We start from the raw sequence: 22,022 nt of genomic DNA on the forward strand, positions 1-22,022 counted from the left end.
TTCAAATGATGCTTTGAACCCAACATAATTAATATTGCCTTTGAGAACATGTTTTCTAATTAAGCAAAAATAAGCTTATTTTCCCCAAACACTCATCTTTCCTTGCACAATTTCTTATCAAGCTATGCCTTTCCAAGGCTACCAACTAATTAGCCTGTTCTTAAACATGTAAATTCACGTCAATTAACCAAACATATTTTGTATTCGTTTTATTTCATTGTTTACTGAATCAGTCCCAAGAAATAAGTTAGAATTAATTCTGAGTTTATTTTGAAGCATTACAGTGTTTAACCAGTTTGACGTATAAAGATACCAGACATTAAAGTAAACATCAGGAAGCACACACATATTCCCATTCTGAGAGAAGACATGTTATATATACAGAAGAAAAATGCAGCAAATACTAAGGTATTCAAAGTAATTCTTTGACAATTCGGATGTGACATATTTACAAGAAAAGTATATGTTTTAAAATAATTAAATAATTTTCATAGAATTATAAAAGTATTGAGATAAATATTAGAAGACCCTGACAATCACAAGAACATTTTCCTATGCTATTGAATGCAAGGGTAGTTCTATAAAAAGCCCCAAAATAGAGCTAATATTTTGCCACTATGAAATATATCAAATTACCAATACCAAAATATTAAAATGAACATGCAGTGTGGAAGCTGTACCAAAGAAAACAGCATTAGGCTCCTGAATATCACCAACTGTCTGCACAAGACTTCTTAGGTGTGCTCATGAGACAAGAGCTTTCTAAAAGAGCCAACGAAATGGATGCATCTGCAGAGAAAATAACAACTTAAAACCTTTTCATTCCATCATTTTCAAATGTAGCTGCAAAAAAGAAGAAAAATCTAAAAGTTTCAAAAATAATAGCTTATGAATAAAAATGTTGAGTGGTGCATTCTTTATGCATTTGGATTTTTAAACTGATGCTATGATAATTCTAGTGTAACAGATAGTAATCTCTGGACCGACCCCACTCTGATTTAAGAAATCCACTCCCACTTTCTCGCTCTCAAACAAAATGTCATCTGAGAAAATGAAAAGGAGAAACAACGACATGTATGAATTTGAAACAAAACAGTACTGTAATATGGCAAAATATCATAAAAAATAGCAGCATATGAAATTCAAGACTATTTTCTTAAAGTGAATGTTTAAGACTGAACCGTAGAAACAGTACTTGGTCAAACTGGTCTATTATTCAACACCTGAAACTAATGATGTTTTCTAGAGACGAGCTTATATTTTTGACATCCCCATGATTAAATGTATACTCAAATTTGTGCTTAAAACATGTATTGCACAGATAGTAGAATAACAACATTCTGGTATCTCTAACACAAAATGGTATGCTATTTAGCATATTAACTTATGCTACTAAAAATTAATTTTATCCCAATTGTTTAAAACCAATCACATAGGACTCTTGAGCACATTCATCTCAAAACATTCCTAGACAAGATGAACATTTGAATACAGGTTACTAGTGACAAAAAGCAGAGGCTACAACCACATGACTAAGGGCAGTATCTTTACATATAAACGAGGTCTTCCACTGATTCAAATATAGAAGAACTATTTACAAAATTTTGACAAGAAAATCAAACCTTCAAGAAATTTCATACCAAATAATTTTCACTGAATAAAAGCAATGACTGTGCTGCACATCCTGACTAAGATTTTACAAACAAATGTCCAAGATATACCTGTCTGAATTCTAATTCTCCCCTTTTCTCCAACAGTACAGCCCACAACCCTCACTATCAGTTCAATAATACCCTCTATGCAAAATGCACTGCTCACCTTGAGATCCCGGGCATCAAAAATGGTTATCGTTTCAAAACTGTCCACACTGTAATATAAATTTTACAGCACCACAGACGTCATGAGTTTAGACATCTTTGTCTGGCAATATTTCAATCAATAATATTAACCAGTAAGAATGTGTAGAGATTGAACATCTAACAGGAAGTCACAGTAGCATTTTTAAAACAACCAAAGTAATTAATAAGCATTTTTCATCTTTTAAATTGTGAAGAAGTTAAATAGCCAAATTCACTAGGAAAAAGTTTCACACACACACACACTTTTATCATCCCAATGAGAACAAAGCTTCAGACAGTTGATACTAACAGGGCTTTTTTCTTTCTTTTTCTTTCTTTTAAAGAAATTACATTTAGTTTGGCCACTTGCTAGCTTCTTGGCTTACCAGCTTATAAAGAGAACAGCAATGAGGCAGGATACTCTACGCATTAAAACCCACTTCCCCTTTATCATCTTTGGCGAGAAGCCTTGTGAAAAGGACACTGAGGGCTGATGAGGCAGGTCAGGCTCCACGAGCTTCCACCTCACACGTCACTGACTGGAAGGCTTGCGTCATCCAAGTCCACGGGGTCACAATCTTGTTCCTGAGGGCCATTTTTACTTCGAGGTTTTAGCAGAGCTTGTTCGGTCACTTTGGAAGCTGGTTCTCTTGGAGAGACAGTCTGGACCTTGAAGTTCCCTGGCTTGACCTTGGCAAGAGATTCGTAAAATCCTCGCTTCTCCATGGGAAAGCTTGAGACCAGAGAGTTGCTGCGAGAGGCTGCGGGATGTGGGGAGGCTGCTGCGGCACTGGCAGAGCGGAGAGCATGTTTGGGTTCGGAAGGACTGTTGGAGCGCTCCTGCAAAGAGGAGTGGTGGTCAGACACAGGCAATCAATAACGACAGGGTTAGTAACTCAGTGTGAGACTTTATTCTCTGAAAAACAAACAGAACCAGACACACACAGAGCAGAAGCATGAGCCGTGCAGCATGCGTGCGCAAGTCCTTTCCCAAAGCAGTGCGCTTTTAGGAGTGAGTTTAGAGCAACGACAGCCAACAACCATCTCCACTAAGAAACCAGTTCTGTCACCAAAGTCAAATCTGGCAGCTCTGACACTTTAAAGACTCGGTCAGCCTAGGCTAGAATGCAGTGTACCAACTGCAATCGAACTGTGTTTAACAGGGGGCCTACCAGCTTTACCATTTTTACTTAAGAGTTTATTCTCAATAAACACTAGGAATTATCCCATATGTTTTAGAAAGATTAAACAATAAAAATGTAAATATAAAAATAAAAGGCAATTATTTCTTTAATAAGCAGAATTAAACATTTTTCAAACCTATTATTTTGTCTGGTAGCCTCATAAACTTAGTTTTTGACTTCCCTGAATTTCACCTGCAACCAATAATATCACAGTTCTTTTGCTTCTTATTTAACTGCATTTATTTATTTTTGCATATGGCACACATTCACATGGCTTGACATTTTAAAGAGAACAAAGGGTACATACTTAAGCATTTATTAAAACTATCATCAAAGAATTTCAGTTGTGAATATTCATTTCAATACGCTTCTCACTAAATCAAACCTGAAGTTAACCTTAAATATGACCATACTAAATGCACTGCCATATAGCTTATAATTCATTGTGTTCATTTGTGACGCTGGTGGCTTTGAAAACAAAGTGCTACAACAAACCACCAAAACACTACAGATTTCCATTAGACGCTAAATCTCACCTAAGAGCTAATATGCTATGCAAACTACAATAATGTCGAGTTTATCCAACGCATGTGCACCTGTGAGTTTGTACATATTACCACAAAGATGCATTTCTACTGGTGCAGTATAAAGAAATTCCCAAATACATGAAATACAGAAGTTGAAATTCTTGTGGCAACTCAGGAAATTAAGCTTTAGACAATAGACAGGACTTTTTAAATTAGTAAAGTTCTATTTTTTTTCATTATTTTTTTAATAGACATATCCAACCTGATGACTATAGTTTGCGTTAGTGTTGACAAAGTCAGTTACGATAACTGCAGAAGGCAGTTTGGTTAACTCAACTTTCTAGAATCAGTTGTGAGTAGTGAGTAAGTCCAGGCCCTCTAGTAAGAAGGCGTGTGTGCGTGAAAGCCCACATACGTGCTGCATTCCCCAGTTCTTGACGTATACCTCTGTATACAAGGGTTCGACAGCCTTCTGGCCTGCCGCATCTGGAACACAGTGCAAAGCTAAGATTAGAGTTAACCTATCCTGGGGAGGGGAGGAAAAGAGACAGTTCTGCTGACAGTTAGAGCCAGAGAGTCCACTTTGCCCCCACCACAAAGCACACAACACAAACACCCTTCTCCAGCTTTTCCTCTTCCCAACAGATATTGTTTTTGCAGAGAGTCTCATACTTGACCACTGAAAAGGTCACATAAAACACAGGTGGTTACAAAATTAACACCTCTAAAAATAATTTCTGACCTATTCCAAAAAGGATATAAAATGAATAACTTTAAAAGTGAGAAAAGATGGATTTTTTTGTATTTACTGACCTAGAGTCATTTCTAACAAGGAAAGATTAAAAGATAGCATTACTGCAATACTAGCAGTGCAGGAAAATACTAGAAGTGCAGAATATCAGCATCGATGATGAGTCCTGGTAATAAAGGCTATCATGCTATGTATTAGTGTTAGACTGCCTTCTGTAGACAAATATATTGCATTTTAAGATGCTTGCAAGTTTTTCATTCCTTAGTAGATTTGTATTTTCAGATCAGAGATCAGTGACCAAAGTATCCTAAAGCTAAATCTTATTCTTATGATGTACATGGTAAATTAAAAAGTAAAAACATATTTCTTACTGAGAATGTTTAGCTGGTTTAATCTACTATACTACCACAAAGATAATTAACATAGTGAACAGCAGCCTTTTAAATTAACCAAGTGAAAAATGAGAATGAAATGGAAAGAGAACATTATATTTAAGGTTCAAGCTGCTCAACTGTCTTATGGCACTATTTAGGCAAAAAACTTAAACTGAAATTACAGGAAGTTAAAAAGGAAACTGAGAAAACTTCACAAAATTGTGTAATGCTACAACTAAAGGTACCTTGAATGATTAGGTCAAATAACACACTAAGAATTGGTAAAATTATACCAAATCTGGACCTACTGACAAGAACGAACTCTTAAAACAAAACAAGGAAACGTTCATTCTTTAGTTGCCCTGCTTGTGCATTTAAGACAATACAATGCACAGAAAAGTTATGTATACATAACACTATAGGAAGCATTAAATTAGAAATGCATTATTTTTTTTTTGCAAGTCCAATCGGTATGAAAGTCAACATGCAGATAAATCTCAAAACAGAAAGAAATCAAAAGGATTAGAGGGAGAGGAAGAAAAATAACTTGACAGGATCGGGGATCCAAGGGAGTGTCACCCCAGAGAACAGGAAACATACAGAAGACGCTGATCTGCCGGGTCCCCGCTGTGCTACAATGGCACCCGAGACTGCTTTAATCCAACTGTGCATCTCTTCAGGGCTATCAGCCTAAGGGGAAGGAAGGATTCGTTCAAGTTCTCCTCACAATCAGCTCTTGTGTCTATAAATCCAATGTGTTCACCTTGGTAATTAACATAGAGTCAACAAAATCAGCCTAAGGCAATGGTTTCTAAGAAATTTTAGAAATCACTTTTTTAAACTAGGTTTTGCCGGGTAAATTATAATACACAGAAGTAAGTTGGGCACTTAATGTTCTAAGATGAAACACGTCAAAAAGTGTCAACATGAATAGTTTTGGAGAGAAAACAAGAGGAGGAGGAAGTCAAAGACCTTCTCATTTTGCTCTCCAATTGTTATTACTTGTCTGAATTTTTAAGATGGATATTTATGTAATTGTGCAGTAAAAAAAAAAACCACTGTGATATCATTTTATGTTATTTTTCTAAAAACAATTTCTAATTGTACCCTGAAATCCTAAAAGCAGTGTTGGCAGTCATATGCCAAAGCAGGCTCTTCCTTGATAGGACTGTGGCTTCCAATGTGCATTAGAAACCTTCCGATGACTTCAATTAAACAAGGCCCTCGGAGGGGTGGCGAGGTAGGGCCCCTTCTAGATTAAGTTTAAAAATTTTAAAGACACAAGTAATATTTTTGAACCAATGATAATAACAGAGTTTTTAAAAGGAAAAACTCAAAAGCAGGCAGAGGTAGAGTATATTTCTTTCACTACAAACAGGAGCACCAGTCTAGAAATCATTCGGTAAAAGACAGGTTTAAAAAAGCTCGTGCTCTAACAGTTATTCCTGATCTAGAAACTGATCAGAAGGAAGTAAGAAATCCAGACAAATTTATTCACAAAATGTTCACTAACACGTTATACCACAGTAAATGTACAAAAACCATGCTAATGAATGATCGGTAACAGTACAAAAATAGTTCAATTGTAAAACACTCATATAAGAGAGCATAGTTCTAAAAGGCTTTCAGAGAATTCTTGATGACGTGGGAAAAAGTGACCATTATATAGTAAATAAATAGGATATAACACTATATTTCATATGATCCCACTTGGTATAAAAAGATATATCCTAATAAAAACAAACAAACAAAAGAACAGCTGCTTGAATATAGAATTCTATGTTTTATAAAGCACCTTTCTCTTCATATTTCTGTATTTTTCTACATTTTCTGCAAAAAGCATTATGTAATAACTTTTAAAAACAAAACTAAATGTTCTTATTAAAAAAACTTTTAATTAATGTGTTAAATAAAACGCATATTTTAAACTTAAATATAGGATACCTATCCACCATTAGTGAAATAAGATCTACTATTTACTTTTATTATGGATATTTTTATGGATATTTGAGTCCCCCTTTTTAGAAAATTACCAAAAAGTGATATAATTGAAATTCCAAAATATATGCAAAAATAATCCAAATTGAAAATACCCACTTAGCATCTAAATAGCACATTTCCCTTCCTCCATATAAAACTTAATTCTATTCAATTAACTTATAGCAAAGAATATCTCTTTGCTGAACATATGACCTACCAATAATCTTAGATATACCATCTTTTTTATTAAGTTGGCAATTACATTTGTCATATTTTTGCTTATTTCTATGAGCAACACATTTATTTATCTCCATTTCACCTCTAAAATGATTAATTCCTTGTTAGGGGGATCTATAATCTCGAAAGAAGTATCTTACCTGCACATAGAAAGTTCGAGACGATGTTACAATTTCAAAGAGGTTGTCTCTCATCATTATGTCACTGTTAACAAAACAAATTTTCCAACTGTACTCAAGTAACAATTGTTTGATAGTTTTCTTTTCACTTATTTACCCAGTGCCAAATACGTGTCAATAAACATTAATGGTAAAATATTAATTTAATTGAGAAATACCAAATTATCATTTTTCAACTTATTCTTGCATTGAATTCTACATATTTTATACAGTTAAATGTATTTTTAGAAAGGTGCAAAAGCAACTTTAAAATCCAAAGTTTTCAACTGTGAAGAAAGAATTTGCTCAAAGAAACAGTGGTACAGTTAACATATTTTCTTATTAAAGCTCTATTTTGCAGCAACCTTGAAATACTAAAATTAATAATACATCAATCTGTCAAGTATGACAGAAGTTGTTCATATTAAATTCTGCCCTTTCCATTAATAAGCTTAAGAATTGTTTCCTAATTTGTAGTTTTCAAACAAAAAAACCTCAATATTTAATCTGAAGGCTTTGAAAGTTTTAGCAAAACTCACTGGCAGTAATATAGAAAAATATTATCTGAAAGTGCATCAACTAAACTGAGGAACTATATACTGTGTGCTAATAGTTGTGTTAGGCACCAAGTCTGAGGTGGTGCTTACCTTTGCTTACATTCCTGGACTTTATGAACCTCCTTAAGTGGTATTACGCGGAGAGGCTCCTTTTCCTATCGGAAAAAAAGCAAATAAACAGATGTATGACATACATTTTTAAAATCCTTTCGATCATTACTTGTCTTATTTGGAGAGCTATTGTGAAAATCATGCTTCCTTCCTGAAGCACATCTAAGACATAAATCTACCTTCTTGAACCATCTAGCATTAGAAGGGCTCAACTATTATAACTGATATACATTGTGGTTTGAAACAAGGAAACTGACATATAACCCATGTTCACATTACTGATGCCCTAAATGACAGTGTAAGCTGATTAAAAGCCAATAACCATCCATCTTTTCCTCGATGAACCGCTATGGACTTCCTCAGAGTATTTCCTTTTTTTTCATATAGAAAGGACCAGAGGAGTGAATATCCAGCTTCTCTGAGTTAAATTTGTCTTTTTAACAAACACAGTTTATTAAACATGTACTAAATGGCAGGACATGTGCTACGTTTTAAATGTGTCACCCTAACTTTCCACAACCCTAGAATACATGCACTATTATTCACCTGAGCAAACAGGATTAGACACACTAATTACCTCAACTAAGGCTACAAAACCAGATACAAGATTCAAGTATGACATAACTAGTTCCTAATTGGCATAGTATTCACAGCAAACATTTCATGAAATACTGTATTTCACTGAAAATGACACACAATGAGTTTAAGACATACCATTATTTTATGCAGCACTAAGAAAATAATTAAACCATAGCTTTAGAAAGTAGCTCATGTTAAGATAACCTCCAGGACGGCCTCTTCATCTGCTTGGGCTCTGGCTGCCCACACCAGCTACTCTAGCTCTTCCTGCTTCTGCCCCACTACCAGGGGCACCTGCGGTGATTTGCCTCACCTACAAAATCTACTCTGAATTGTTTGAGATTAATGGGAGGAAAAGAGGATGAGGAAGGGTCCCTCAAATCTTCAGGTGCTTTATTATGCTATAAAATGCAGATTTTCAAATTCGAGTAAATATGTCTATAATAGTTCTTGTCTTATAACTACAGGGGGTGACATGTCTGTTTCTCTGGTAAAACTGAACTCTTGAAGGCCAGAACATTGTTGACTGGCCTCTTTATTCCCAGTTCCTAGGGCCATGCAGGGCTCAGGGAATGTCTGGTGCAGGAATGACTCTTCCCAAAAGGACTGGCATTAACTGAAAGCAATCAGTTAACCAAGCTCAAGTGCCGCCTCTGAGACACCGAGGCTGGTACTTTTTGAACCAAATAACTACCGCTTCCAGCGAAGGCTCTTAGATTTTGAAGTCTAAGAAAGGGTCCCATGCTAAAATGGCTATTCCTGTTTTGCTATGCCATTTTTCAATTCGTTCAAAAACATTTGTTGATTATTTCCTAAGTACCAGGCGCTGTGTTGATAAAGGGTCCAAAAGAGAATCTTTGCTCTCAAGAAGCTCATGCAGTTAACTGGTAAAGACAAATATGTACACAGTAACAAACCACAGTGGGAAGTGTTATGACCAAAGTGGGCATTGGGTACCACATGTGTAAAGGAAAGGCATACAAGTTTTCCAGAAGAACAGACACCTGAGATGAATCTTAGAACATGCCCTTCCTATTCTCCAGTGCTCTGTTGTCCAAGAGGAGTCACTAGCTCTGCATAACTATTTGAATTAAAAGAATATTAAATATGACCGGTTTTAACTTTAAAATTAAATACAGTCAGGCTCCTCAGTCACAGTGGCCATATTTCCAGCTGTATTTTACAGCCACAGGTACCACTAGATCTGGCCAAGGCAGATAACAGAACATTTCTATTAATGCGAAGTCCACCTGGACAGTGCTACTCTGTGCCTTCATTAAGGCATATGGTTCCTCTGTCAAACATCCGTCAGAGAAGAGGTAGAACTGCATTCAATTTATCCAACAACCTACTACAGAACACAGGTCATGTGACAAGAGTATTTTAAATAAGGATGCTACTCGAACAAGTGAAAGAGGGAACTTCAATCTTTGATTCTACCTTCAGATGGGACGAAAACATCTTATGTGAAGAAACATAAAAGTCAATCTGAAATAGGAAGAGAAAATGTCAAGGGAGGGCAGGGAAAAGAAGGCAGAAATACAGAGGGTCAAATGTGGACTTTCTCCCATTTCCTCCATGGCCCCTTTAAAGGAAATGTGTAGACTGAGGGGTCCTGATGTTTTTAATTCTGTCAGAGTAGAATGCCTTTGAAGGTACACTCTTTTTACTTAAGATACTGAACAAAAATACTGTTAACCAAAAGCATCACAACAAAATACACTGAACTGTATATATCTCCAAAAACCAGAATTTAATTATTCTAAAAATAGAAAACAGGACAAGAAATTATATAATTACCACAGTGTAACACTTCTAAAACCTTTTTAAAGCAACATTTATGACAAAGCAACCTACCAGTTCAGATTTGAAGTAGCCTATTGTGTTTTCATCCAATTGAAAATATCTTCTCTTCCAGTTTTTCATCTATCGGAGATGAACACAGACATGAGACTTCCGTTTCTAAGATGTCAAATGTTAATAACCACTCAATTCTTCTGATATGAACCCACAATCAGAAATGTCAAGCACCGGAAAACCTCATCCCCCTCCCTTAGAAGAGGAGATACAGGAAATTTCATCTCTTTTGCCTTGAACTTCTCTTCAGGCCTTGAACTTCTAATTCAACTTTGGTGCTTGGCTTTTAGCTGTTATTATATGATTTTATAATATGGTCTTACATTTTTGATATTCTGAAAGTAAAAACAAAAACAAAGAAAGCACTTCCCTACCCCCTCCATCCCCCACAAAGTAAAGGCTCTCAAGAGTTCAACAGCAAGCACAGGAAATGTTATTAAACTACATCAAGCTTCTTCATCTGTAAAATGCATGAATCCTCAACAGGTACTTTATAATACTAACTAGTAGAGTAACACGTTTAATAAAGTGAACCTACTCTGTATAAATATTTTTTGTCAATGAAATATAGTTTTTGTGAAAGCACTTCAGATTTTCTAAGGGTCTAAGGGTCAGTATTTTGGATTTAAGAGTACAAGAGAAAGGAATGTCTCCTTAAGAGTCCTAATTAACACACAGCCTGATGAGAATTCTGATTTGATCTACAGACATGCAAGAATGAAAAACCTTCAGCTTTCACCTTCATTTCCTGTCGCCTAAAGAGGGTCAAACAGTTAGGAGTAAAAGAACTTGCCTTGGTTGGCCTGAGCTCATCAGAGTTGCCAGAAGTTATTATATAGGATCAAGCAGAACTGCCAGCAGACATTTAAGTAAAAGAATTTTTTTAACTCTATTTCTGAACTTGGAAGTTTGTTTTCTCATGGAAATCTACAGCTTCGGTTCATATTTCAGAGGGTACTTTGGAACTGCAGCAATGTTGGTGAGTGCGCTTGCTCTTGCCACAGTCTCCGGTCACCGATCTGTTATCTGGGCCAGCCAGTAACAGCTCTTACTAATGACCAGGTGTTATGCTGTGAGCTCTCTCATCTACATCTTTCAAAAAACCTTCTGGATGGTAGGCTTTTTAATATGATTTTCTACATACACAAACACACCAAAAAAAACCCCCAAAACTGAGAGCCTGAGAGGTTAAGTCAGTAACCCAAGGTCTCAGCATTTCCAAGTCAGGTCAGCCCAACCCTGCACCAAGTAAGTGATCCACACCCCACCCTCCTTGCCCTCCTTTTCTGCCATCTCCTTACTAGAGTTCCCTTTTCCTGATCCACTCCCAAGGGGGTAAAAAAATCAACAGAAACACTTTCTGGAATAAATTTAAATTGTTAGGAAAGCTCACTTAAAATTGCAGGTTAGTTGTAATGGGCATTAACTTATCCAGCTGCCTACAGACCAAGAAAATAATAGCACTGAGTTTTGAACACCAGAATAACCCCTATGCCCTCTCCTGAATCCTGGTCAGCAAGCTGGTCTTTCACAAAACAAAGCAAACCGTGTGCATGTTGAGAGTTTGCTAATGCATACTCATTTTTCATTATTTCACATACTTTGTTAAACTACTCACCACTGCTCCTTGTTTTACACAATATCCAGCTTTGATAACTGCACTATCTGAAGGTGGTTTAGGAGTGAAGTAAGGAAGATGGCTTTGCGACCGCTTCAAATTATTTCTGTCAATGGTTTCACTACATTCATTTACTTCTTCTTTCTAGAATGAAGCAAAATAAAGTCTTTTCTTGCTTGTTTAGCTTAAAAGCATACTTGTAGTTCATGCTGTTATCCCAGCAATCTTAAAATCCACTAGTCAGGAAAACAGATCTTCAAGTATTTTCTAATTTGAGATACTTAATCATAACTTTTAACAACACTGATCAAAACCCAGATTTCTCTCTCTCTTTTTCTGCAAAAGTCTTGCCACCAGCACTTTTTTTTTTTGGTAGGGGATGCTGGAGTTTAACTTTCTAATTTGAAATAATTATAAATATTCACAGGAAGTTGTAAAAAACACAATGTACAGGAGGTTTTATGTGCCCTTCAACCAGTTTGTCCAAACAGGGAAAACTATTCTATGGCACATTATCAAAACAGACACTGAAACACGTCACAGACCTTGTTCACACGTCCCCGGTTTCACACGTATTCACCTATCTCTGTGCATGTATCATTCTATGCAGTTTTATTACCAGATCTGTGTTCCCGCCACCACCACAGCACAGAAGTGTCCACCACCACAAGGCTCCCGCAGGCTGCCCCGGTAGAGCCTCCTCCCAACTGCTTGGCCCCCACTAATTTGTTTTCCATCCTTATTGTTCTGAGATTTAGAGAATTTAATACAAATGGAATCATACAGTAGGTGGGCTTTTGAGACTGGCGTTTGCCACTCTGTATTATTCTCTGGGGAATTCATTCAGGTTGGTCCTTGTACCAACTGTTCGACCCTTCTCACTGAGAGCAGTGACGTCACGGTTTGGATGTCCCATTGGCTAAATCACCCATTAAAGGGCACTTGTGTTACTACCACGTTTGGGTGATTAGGAATAAAGCTACTACACAGTCATGATAAACGATGTGAAATAATTTTTGGTGACTTGGAAAATGTTTCAGACCTAAGAAAAAAAAGCTGTTTACAAAGTAGTTCCATTTCTAGGGGGCAAAAGGGCCTAGAAGAAAGGCTCAGAAGAAAACATGTAAAGTGCTAAATGTTGTTTACCTATGCTTTCCAGATTTTTTACAATAAAAACATACTTTTGAAGTAAGTACAAAAGTTTTTTGTTTTAATTACTGCATTTATTCAATAAAGATGTACCATTTGACTTTTGATAACAATACAAAAATCAATATGCAGTAATTAAACCATCATACAATAGAAGAATTGATTTCTTACCTGAGTTGGAGTAATGATGGGCACACCACCAACAATGTCAGTTCTGTAAGAGACCTGCTTCTTTCCACATTCGCCTTGGCGACTTGGGTTATCAGGATGAGGCTGTGAGTCTAATGGCTTTGGGACCTAAAACAGTAAGTTGATGAATCATTTTGCAACAAGCATTATCTGAGATCCTCTTTTATCACAGAACTTCCAACCAATCATAAGTCTATATACAACTGGTATATATAAAAATTATTTTTAGTGTACATATATATATACACACACATATATAAAACCCTTTAAGTTTTCATACTGATTTTTCTTTTTTTTTTTTTTAATCTCTTCTACTTTCTTCTTTTTTTTTTGACTTTCACTTGATTTTTCTTTTACAGTATTTATGACACAGCCATCATTCACTGTGCGCTTACTTGGGCAGGTACTAGTTCATATATTTTCCCTTTTAATCCTCCTGTCAATCCTATGCACAGAAGGAGCATCACCACAGCAGTAAGAAAACAGGCTCAAGCGGCATCAGGGAATGTTAAATCTAGATCCTGGCTGGTCCACGTTCTAGCTAAGTTCGTGTAACTCTCTTTCACATTTAACCACTATAATGACATCCCCATTTTATCAGAGCACTTGAGAATGTATTACAGCTCTGTGCTGTTATCTTTCCCGTTCCTCCATTCCTGCCCAAGACCGTGCAACATCCTGAGGACAGGGGATCCTGTCTCTTTAGACGTTCCCCTAATGGCTTTCTCCCCAGGCCTTAGGCCAACCCTCCACCCTCTCACCCATAATTAAACTATAATACCAGTCGTGGGCAGAAACAAAAGAATGAAGGAAATAAGAAGGACGAGGAAGAGAAATGAATTCTGGAGGGGAAGTTTCCTGAATTCTTCTAAGAGATTTTATCTAAGAGGTTGCATGTTTTGGAGAGCTTTTTAAAGACAACATGACTACAGACAGAATTTTACTTGCCAAGATTCGTAAAAATACTTCAGAGTGAAAGGGCTATATGAAGTTCACTATATCCAGAAACAATCTGCTAAGGAAGTCCCAGTGTTTTCTAGTGAACAGCATCATCTACTTCAATTATTCTGACAGAAAATGTGGCCACGTTATCCATAAGAACAGAAAAGTACAACAAAAGAATTTGAAACCAGAGAGAGAATTAGCTATCCAACATTTGTATTAGCTGCAAATGTGCGCTGAAAGGTGACCCATACGAAAAGTGGCTACTCCCTCTTTCAAGAAGTTGAGGGTTTAGTCATATGTGAGAATTTCCTAAGAAAATACCTTTAATATCTCCCTAAAAATATACTAAAATTTACATTGTTTTTTTTTCATTTTTCTTCTAGAAATGATAGTATATTAAAAACCCTTGTCTATACTGTTAAATCCACTGCTTCTCATTTATCCTTATAATACAATAAGCACAGCATAATTCCAATGTTATAGCTCAACAATTGACTTAGAATTGCATTTTACATCAAAATCATCTAAATTGTAAACATTTCTAAGAGCAAGAAAAATATAAGCAAAATACTCATGAATAGAGTAACTCCCTTAAAAATTCTGAATGAAAAGTTAGCTCTCAATGCAGTCATTAAAATGAACACATTTTCAGAACCAAAAAACCAGTCAGGCAACTTGTAATGAGAATCAGAAAAGTGACCTCACTAGACAGATGGGAAATGTCAGACACTGAACATGCTTGGTTTCACTGCCGACTGCTTATCCCCTCTTCCCTGCTTCCCATCCTTGACTGCTGTGATGGTTTTTCTGTGAGAGATTTGCATGTATTTTTGGCAAGCATCTGCACATGATCCTAATGGTAAAAAATTCTAACAGCAGAAAAATAAAAGGTAAAAATGACTAGAGAAGAGATAAACAAAATGGCAAGGCCTGAAGACAAACCTAAAACATTCAAGAACAAACTCCTGAATGTTAGGAGCTTTCTGAGGGTTCTACCTACAGGCTGAAAAACACAAGTATAACGCCTTACACTTTAGATTACATATATACACCATCTTGGTAAGACAGAAGTCCTGTATTCAGGTTATTCTATCTACTCCCAGTGCCAATTAAAATGAAAAAAAAAAAAAGTGTGGAAATTTGGCCATAATTTCAAAACACTTAGTTTTAGATTAAAATCAAATACTGATTTTTTAAATCAAAATCTACAGTGGGAAAAGACACTATTTTAAAAAACAGTAGGTTTCTGTTTAGGAATATGCTACATGCATCTTGGATATTCCTTAATAATCAATAGGAGACCAGACCCCACCATATTTATAGTTATCAATATAAATAGTTAGTTGAAAGTGTACTTTGAAAGATGACTTTCCAAATTCTAGTCATCAATACTTCCTTCAAGGTTGGTTCCTCTCAGTTCAGTTCAGTTTCTCAGTCGTGTCTGACTCTTTGCAAGTCAGACACTCCCATGGACTGCAGAACGCCAGGCCTCCCGGTCCATCACCAACTCCCAGAGTTTACTCAAACTCATGTCCATTGCGTTGGTGATGCCATCCAACCATCTCATCCTCTGTCATCCCCTTCTCCTCCTGCCTTCAATCTTTCCCAGCATCAGGGTTTTTTCCAGGGAGTCAGTTCTTTGCATCAGGTGGCCAAAGTATTGGAGTTTCAGCTTCAGCATCAGTCCATCCAGTGAATATTCAGGACTGAGTTCCTTTAGGATGGACTGGCTGGATCTCCTTGCAGTCCAAGGGACTCTCAAGAGTCTCCTTCGACACCACAGTTCAAAAGCATCAATTCTTTGGCACTCAGCTTTCTTTATAGTCCAACTCTCACATCCATACATGACTACTGGAAAAACCATAGCCCTGACTAGATGGACCTTTGTTGGCAAAGTAATGTCTCTGCTTTTTAATATGCTGCCTAGGTTGGTCATAACTTTTCTTCTAAGGAGCAAGCGTCTTTTAATTTCATGGCTGCAATCACCATCTGCGGTGATTTTGGAGCCCCAAACAATAAAGTCTGCCACTGTTTCCACTGTTTCCCCATCTATTTGCCATGAAGTGATGGGACCAGATGCCATGATCTTAGTTTTCTGAATGTTGAGTTTTAAGCCAACTTTTTCACTCTTCTCTTTCACTTTCATCAAGAGGCTCTTTAGTTCTTCTTCACTTTCTGCCATAAGGGCTGTGTCATCTGCATATCTGAGGTTATTGATATTTCTCCTGGCAATCTTGATTCCAGCTTGTGCTTCATCCAGTCCAGCGTTTCTCATGATGTATTCTGCATATAAGTTAAGTAAGCAGCATGACAACATACAGCCTTGACAGACTCCTGTCCCGATTTGGAACCAGTATGTTGTTCCATGTTCAGTTCTATCTGTTGCTTCATGACCTGCATACAGATTTCTCAGGAGGCAGGTCAGGTGGTCTGGTATTCCCATCTCTTTAAGAATTTTCCAGTTTGTTGTGATCCACACAGTCAAAGGCTTTGGCATAGTCCATAAAGCAGAAGTAGATGTTTTTCTGGAACTCTCTAGCTTTTTGGTTTCTCTACTATTGCTCTTTCTTTTGTTTAAGGGGAAAATTTTTTTAATGACAGCCACCAACACACAGTCATACAGAATTCATGAAAGTGAGGAAAGCCATGAACTATGGTGCTGGAGGATGGTCCATTAAGATGGCATGGTACTATAATTAGTAAGTAGATAAACAATCACCATTCCCTTATCCACTGTCCTCTAATTACTTCTATTCTGAAACCATATACCTCCAAAACCTAATTTTGAATTTCCAAAACTTTCAAGTTTATATATTACATTGTACTCAGCAGACTACTAAATTACACAGTTTACCAAATGTCACTTGGAGTGATTCCATAGAAAGGTAAACTGCACATACATTAAAATGGAAATCTGAAACTTACAAAGAAATCTACATGTAAATTACCAGCAACTTCCATAGGGAAGTATGCCAGATTAAAGATTCTGTACTTGAAGGTATAAAATGTATATGGAATTAACACTGGTAAGATTTTTTTTTTTTTAAAGAACAGTGAAATAAAATGTTTCTTATTAAAGCATGGGAAATTCTTTCATTGCTATCCTGAGTTAATGTGTACCTATATAAAACCAATTTTTACTAAGTGATATCGATTCTATACTCAATTTAACATAGTTATAACCACTGAGTTGACAAGCACGGATTTCTGTATCTTAAATTTATACTTTCTAAATGTGAATTATAAAAACACATATACAACAGATCTTTAAACTATAAAAGTTTTAACAACAGCTGCAAGACCACAAAAGCTATTTAAGAGTCCACATACTTTGACACATTACCCAATTCCTAATCAGTTTTTCTTGCATTTGAGTAAGCTTAAAGTGTCACTTTTATAAGATAGTTTCATACCATTAATAAATTAGATATAGTAATTCAAAAGACTTCCCAAATGGTAAAAAGTCTGAGACCATTCAATTCACTACTTTTTCTCTTAAAGCACTAAGAAACCAATTGCAAATTGTAAAAAAAAAAAAAAAAAAAAGAAGTGAATTAGTTCAGTGAAATTACTACATATTGTCTTTTATAAAAAATTTCCCAAATAGGGAATATTTGCAAAGAGTCAAAAACAATCAGTTAAAATCTTTTAAGAAAATGCACTTCTGAATCAGTTTAAAAAAAAATTTGCTTTCCTGAAACTGCACAAACCTAAAATAACTTCTGCTTCATGTACAGATCAGATGCAGTGCGTGGGTGTTTTCTGTCATGTGGTAACAAGCTGTTCTGGTGCAAGACCCAAAAAAATCGACCTAACTCTGAGAACAGCTTTAGTTATATTAACTCTTTATTGTGTTATGATATAAACAAGGAATTATTCATTTAAATGGAAACAAACATATGCTGACTGTCAGGGCTTATGTTTTTAAAGAGTAAGTCATATCGGGTCAGTAAGTAACCTCATTTTAGTAAAAACACCCTTCATCTTACACAACCTCACTCAGGACCTCCTTGCCCATCCTTCCCATATGGGCCTGCTGTGTGCGCTTCCCCACCAGTGTGTAAGGGGGGAAAGGGAAGGAGGCTTCATCAGGCAACAGTTCCCGTCACTTGCTCAGCAGCAGAAGTACTTAACTCTCGCAGAAGTCTGTGTTCTGCTTTAGGGTCAGAGACAAGGATGGAGGCTCACTGTTTCAGGAAGCAGTGAGGCACTGAACTTCAGAGTTAGGCTCCAGAGTCAAGCAGATGGTGTGGCTCACAGCTCCACAACTCAACAGCCATCGAACCTATAAATGTCACTCAGTCCTTCTAAGCCTTGCTTTTTCAGGTACTTTAGGTAAAACCTTCAGTGCAAGGCCTGGCACACTACAGACAAACAACATATATTAATGTTCATCAGAAAACCAAGAAGAGAAGCCCGAGTTGAAAGCAGGAAACTGCAGCACAGAAAATTAGTGCTCGGGAACTGGAGGGAAAAAAGCAGTGTGACAGAAAGTTTCAAGCCTGAGACAAACCCCCGAGGACCGTGCGGGCAGGACCCTCTGGCTATTACAGTTCTTCAGATCCGTCCCCGCCCCTGAAGTCATTTCTAAGCCCTTCTCTGCCTTGTCTGCTCCTATCTTCAACTCCTACCTACCTACGACCAGTCCCAGCCATGGCTTAGAAGGCAGACAGAATGCCATTTCTATTCCTGGGTAGGTGGCAAGGAGTTTTTAATCTTCCCTGTGGGGAGTGGGGGGAAACATATCCAAAAGGTAGAACTCTACCTGCATTTTCCCTTAGAAACACTAGTGTAAACAGCAGTTAAAATCTACATTAATACAGACCCTTATTAGGTACACAATGGGTTAAAAAGGCATCAATGGGCTGACTTTAAGGGCCAATAGTTACCATGCATTAAAACAAGAAAAAGTATTCATGTTATAACCTGTCCTTTAAACAAACTTTGAGGAACTCTGGGATAAACTGTTGGTAAGCTAAGGACACTCAATAAGTATATTGTACAATCTGTAAAGATCACATGAAGATAATAAATTTTTTTCACACACAAAAAACAAATACTTACTGTAATTTTAATAGCTTTGTTTAAAACATTCACCCATTCCACTAGGTCCTGCTGATCATTGGCTTGTAGGAAATATTTCCTCATCCCTGCATTCATAACTGTTGAGAGAAAAAACAAACTACAACAGGTGCAATTGTGTACTTATTACCTAAACTTATGTCTGCGGCAGCCGAAAAACCTTGCCAGCTTCAGTACTGTGACTCTTGAATTTGACAGAATGTTAGACCATATATGATATTGCTTTTACCACTCAATAACAGAGTATTATCAATAAGACTCTAATTTGTAATGGTCATGGTTCTCACTAAATGTAAAAATATCACAATATAATTAGCCAATCCTCTAATGATGGACATTTAGGCCATTTCTGATTTTTGAAACTATGTAAAACACCCCAATGAAACATCATGTACGTATACTTCTCCACACTTCAGCTAGCATTTCTATAGGATAGATTTCTTACCATAGGCTTCAATAAGAAGAAAATTCATATTTCACATTTTTACAGATATTAGTAAACTGTTTCCCCCAAAGGTTGAATCCAACCAACAGTGTATCCAAAGGCCTAACTTATCTAATATTCCCCACTAGCACCTCTTTTGTTTTCAGCCCCGAGACGCTGTGACATTATTTCCTAGACTTCCTTGCCAGCCTGGGCCATGTCCTGCCAACGGGTGGTACCGGTGGAAGACTAGAGGTAGGAGGAAAGTGGGGGAGGGGACTGCTGTTGCTGATGCCCCTCCAATAGCAGCAACACACAACCAGCCGTGGCTCCGAGCTCTTCTGCTGCTCCCTACACCAGCCTTGAAGCCCCCTCAGGAAGTCCTAGGTTCTGGTAATATCACCTCTTCCCTTTCCTCTCTCCAGCTCTGGTGATGGAAGCTGCTTCATACAGTTTTTAATCGCTGGGTTACTTTAGCATTCCCTTTGTGCGCCTTCAGCCTCTCAACATCTGGTCAACCAATTCCCTGTAACAAATCCCCTGGGTTTGAAACGGCTACTGTGGTGTGTTTTCCTGACTCTCTGTCAATCTAATTGGTGAAAACTTATACACTGTTTAAATCTGAATTTCTTTGATTATTGAGACAAACTGGTTTTATATGTTTACTGGTTGTCTACATTTGTTTTGTAAGCTCTGTTTATTTTCTTTACCCATATTTCTCCTGAGTTGTTCATTTATTTTTTATTGATTTATAAGAGCTTCTATTTATAACAGCTTTTCTCCTTCGAAGAAAAGCTATGACCAACCTAAAGAGCATATTAAAAAGCAAAGACATTACTTTGCCAACAAAGGTCCGTCTAGTCAAAGCTATGGTTTTTCCAGTGGTCATGTATGGATGTGAGAATTGGACAATAAAGAAAGCTGAGTGCCGAAGAATTGATGCTTTTGAAATGTGGTCTTGGAAAAGACTCTTGAGAGTCGCTTGGACTGCAAGGAGATCCAAGCAGTCCATCCTAAAGGAAATCAGTCCTGGGTGTTCATTGGAAGGACTGATGTTGAAGCTGAAACTCCAATCCTTTGGCCACCTGATGCGAAGAACTGACTCATTGGAAAAGACCCTGATGCTAGGAAAGATTTAAAGTGGGAGGAGAAAGGGGCGACAGAGGATGAGATGGTTGGATGGCATCACTGACTCAATGGACATGAGTTTGAGTAAGCTCTGCGAGTTGGTGATGGACAGGGAGGCCTGGTGTGCTGCAGTCCATGGGGTCGCAAAGAGTCAGACAAGACTGAGCAACTGAACTGAAGAGACTTTATATTAACCCCTTTTGTTTTATTTCAAGTACTTTTCCCTATCATTTGTCTTGTCACTTAGTTCACGGTATCTTTGATCAATCAGAAATAGTCTATCAGTCTTTTTCTTTTCTTTAAAGACTCTAGCTTTCACATGATATTTAGAAAGTCTCCCCAACTCAAGATTATAAAAATAAACACTTTTACTTTTCTAGCACTTATGCATTTTATGCTTATAATCTTAACACATTTGGAACCTTTTTATGCAGTTTAATTTACATATACCCATTTAGTGACTACTACTTCTATAAAGCAAAGCATTCCTGCATATAGGTGTCAACAAACTACTACAGTCAATGTTCAAATTAAAGCTTATTAATTACATATTACATGATTTATTTTTAAAACAAACATTATTCTAAGAGCTAAGGCATCTGAATAGCTATGGTGCTGTAATTTTTTTTTTTAATACACAAATAACTTCTAAATGTCTCCATTAAAATTTTCAATAGCATACTAACACTCAGCTGAACGTGACTAAGGCAAGGGGGAAAAACACTTACTTCTCAAATACACTAGATTATGAAACTAAGACTGAGAACAAGACACTGAAACAGAGCTTCCTTGAATTGATATGAGTCTTACCTTGTGAAGGGCTATAAAACAATTAGTCTGGACCTAAAGAAATTTAACACACTATTAATCTGTTCTTCTATATCTTACTAGTGACTGGAGAAATTATAAATGCCATAAATATAAATTAAGATAAGTGAGTAACTCACTAGACTATTATATATGTCAATATATAGTTTTTGACATATATAGTTTTTACAGCACTCAGTAAAGCATCCTTTATAAGCTTTTCCAACTTAGGCTGAAGCTGCACTCCCCTCATAATGGCTTTTTCCCCCTCAATGTTATTATGGGCATCTGCCTAGAATGTCTGAAGAGTTTAAAAATCTAAGCACTTGGTAATATACTGTATTTGCTATAAAGGAAGTGCTTAATACATATATTTTTTGAATAAGTAACATTTATAGAAAGGTATCTTTTAAGGGAAAGAAGAAAGGTAAATATACCTCTAAAAAGACTCTTAGCACAATTTGCAATCTAAATAAAAGATCATGTGCTTTAAAAATTATTTTCATGGCAGGAAGAGTCACAGTGAT

At 36.7% G+C, this 22,022-nt stretch overlaps 1 protein-coding gene across 8 annotated transcripts in view; it reads right to left on the minus strand.

Annotated features, from left to right (window-relative positions):
• Nucleotides 1-247: 247 nt before the first annotated feature.
• The window catches only part of PLEKHA1 (pleckstrin homology domain containing A1), a 52,633-nt gene continuing 30,858 nt past the window's right edge, over nucleotides 248-22,022 (minus strand). For 3 of the 8 annotated variants that reach the window (XM_081534540.1, XM_081534529.1, XM_081534546.1), the window contains exons 5-12: nucleotides 19,119-19,216; nucleotides 13,092-13,217; nucleotides 11,772-11,915; nucleotides 10,154-10,222; nucleotides 7,697-7,761; nucleotides 7,032-7,095; nucleotides 5,275-5,364; nucleotides 248-2,678 (exon numbers count right to left, since the gene is read on the minus strand). In XM_081534540.1, the coding sequence (XP_081390666.1) occupies nucleotides 2,364-2,678; nucleotides 5,275-5,364; nucleotides 7,032-7,095; nucleotides 7,697-7,761; nucleotides 10,154-10,222; nucleotides 11,772-11,915; nucleotides 13,092-13,217; nucleotides 19,119-19,216 (971 nt within the window). In that variant the 3' untranslated portion in view covers nucleotides 248-2,363. Of the gene's footprint in view, nucleotides 2,679-3,964; nucleotides 4,036-5,274; nucleotides 5,365-7,031; nucleotides 7,096-7,696; nucleotides 7,762-10,153; nucleotides 10,223-11,771; nucleotides 11,916-13,091; nucleotides 13,218-19,118; nucleotides 19,217-22,022 lie in introns of all 8 variants that reach the window. The other 5 variants (XM_081534565.1, XM_081534557.1, XM_081534576.1 and 2 more) reach the window with 4 other exon arrangements.

This window comes from Giraffa tippelskirchi, chromosome 2, assembly GCF_054371585.1.
Source record: "Giraffa tippelskirchi isolate mGirTip1 chromosome 2, T2T-mGirTip1v1.2.pri, whole genome shotgun sequence".
NCBI classification, from domain to species: domain Eukaryota; kingdom Metazoa; phylum Chordata; class Mammalia; order Artiodactyla; family Giraffidae; genus Giraffa; species Giraffa tippelskirchi.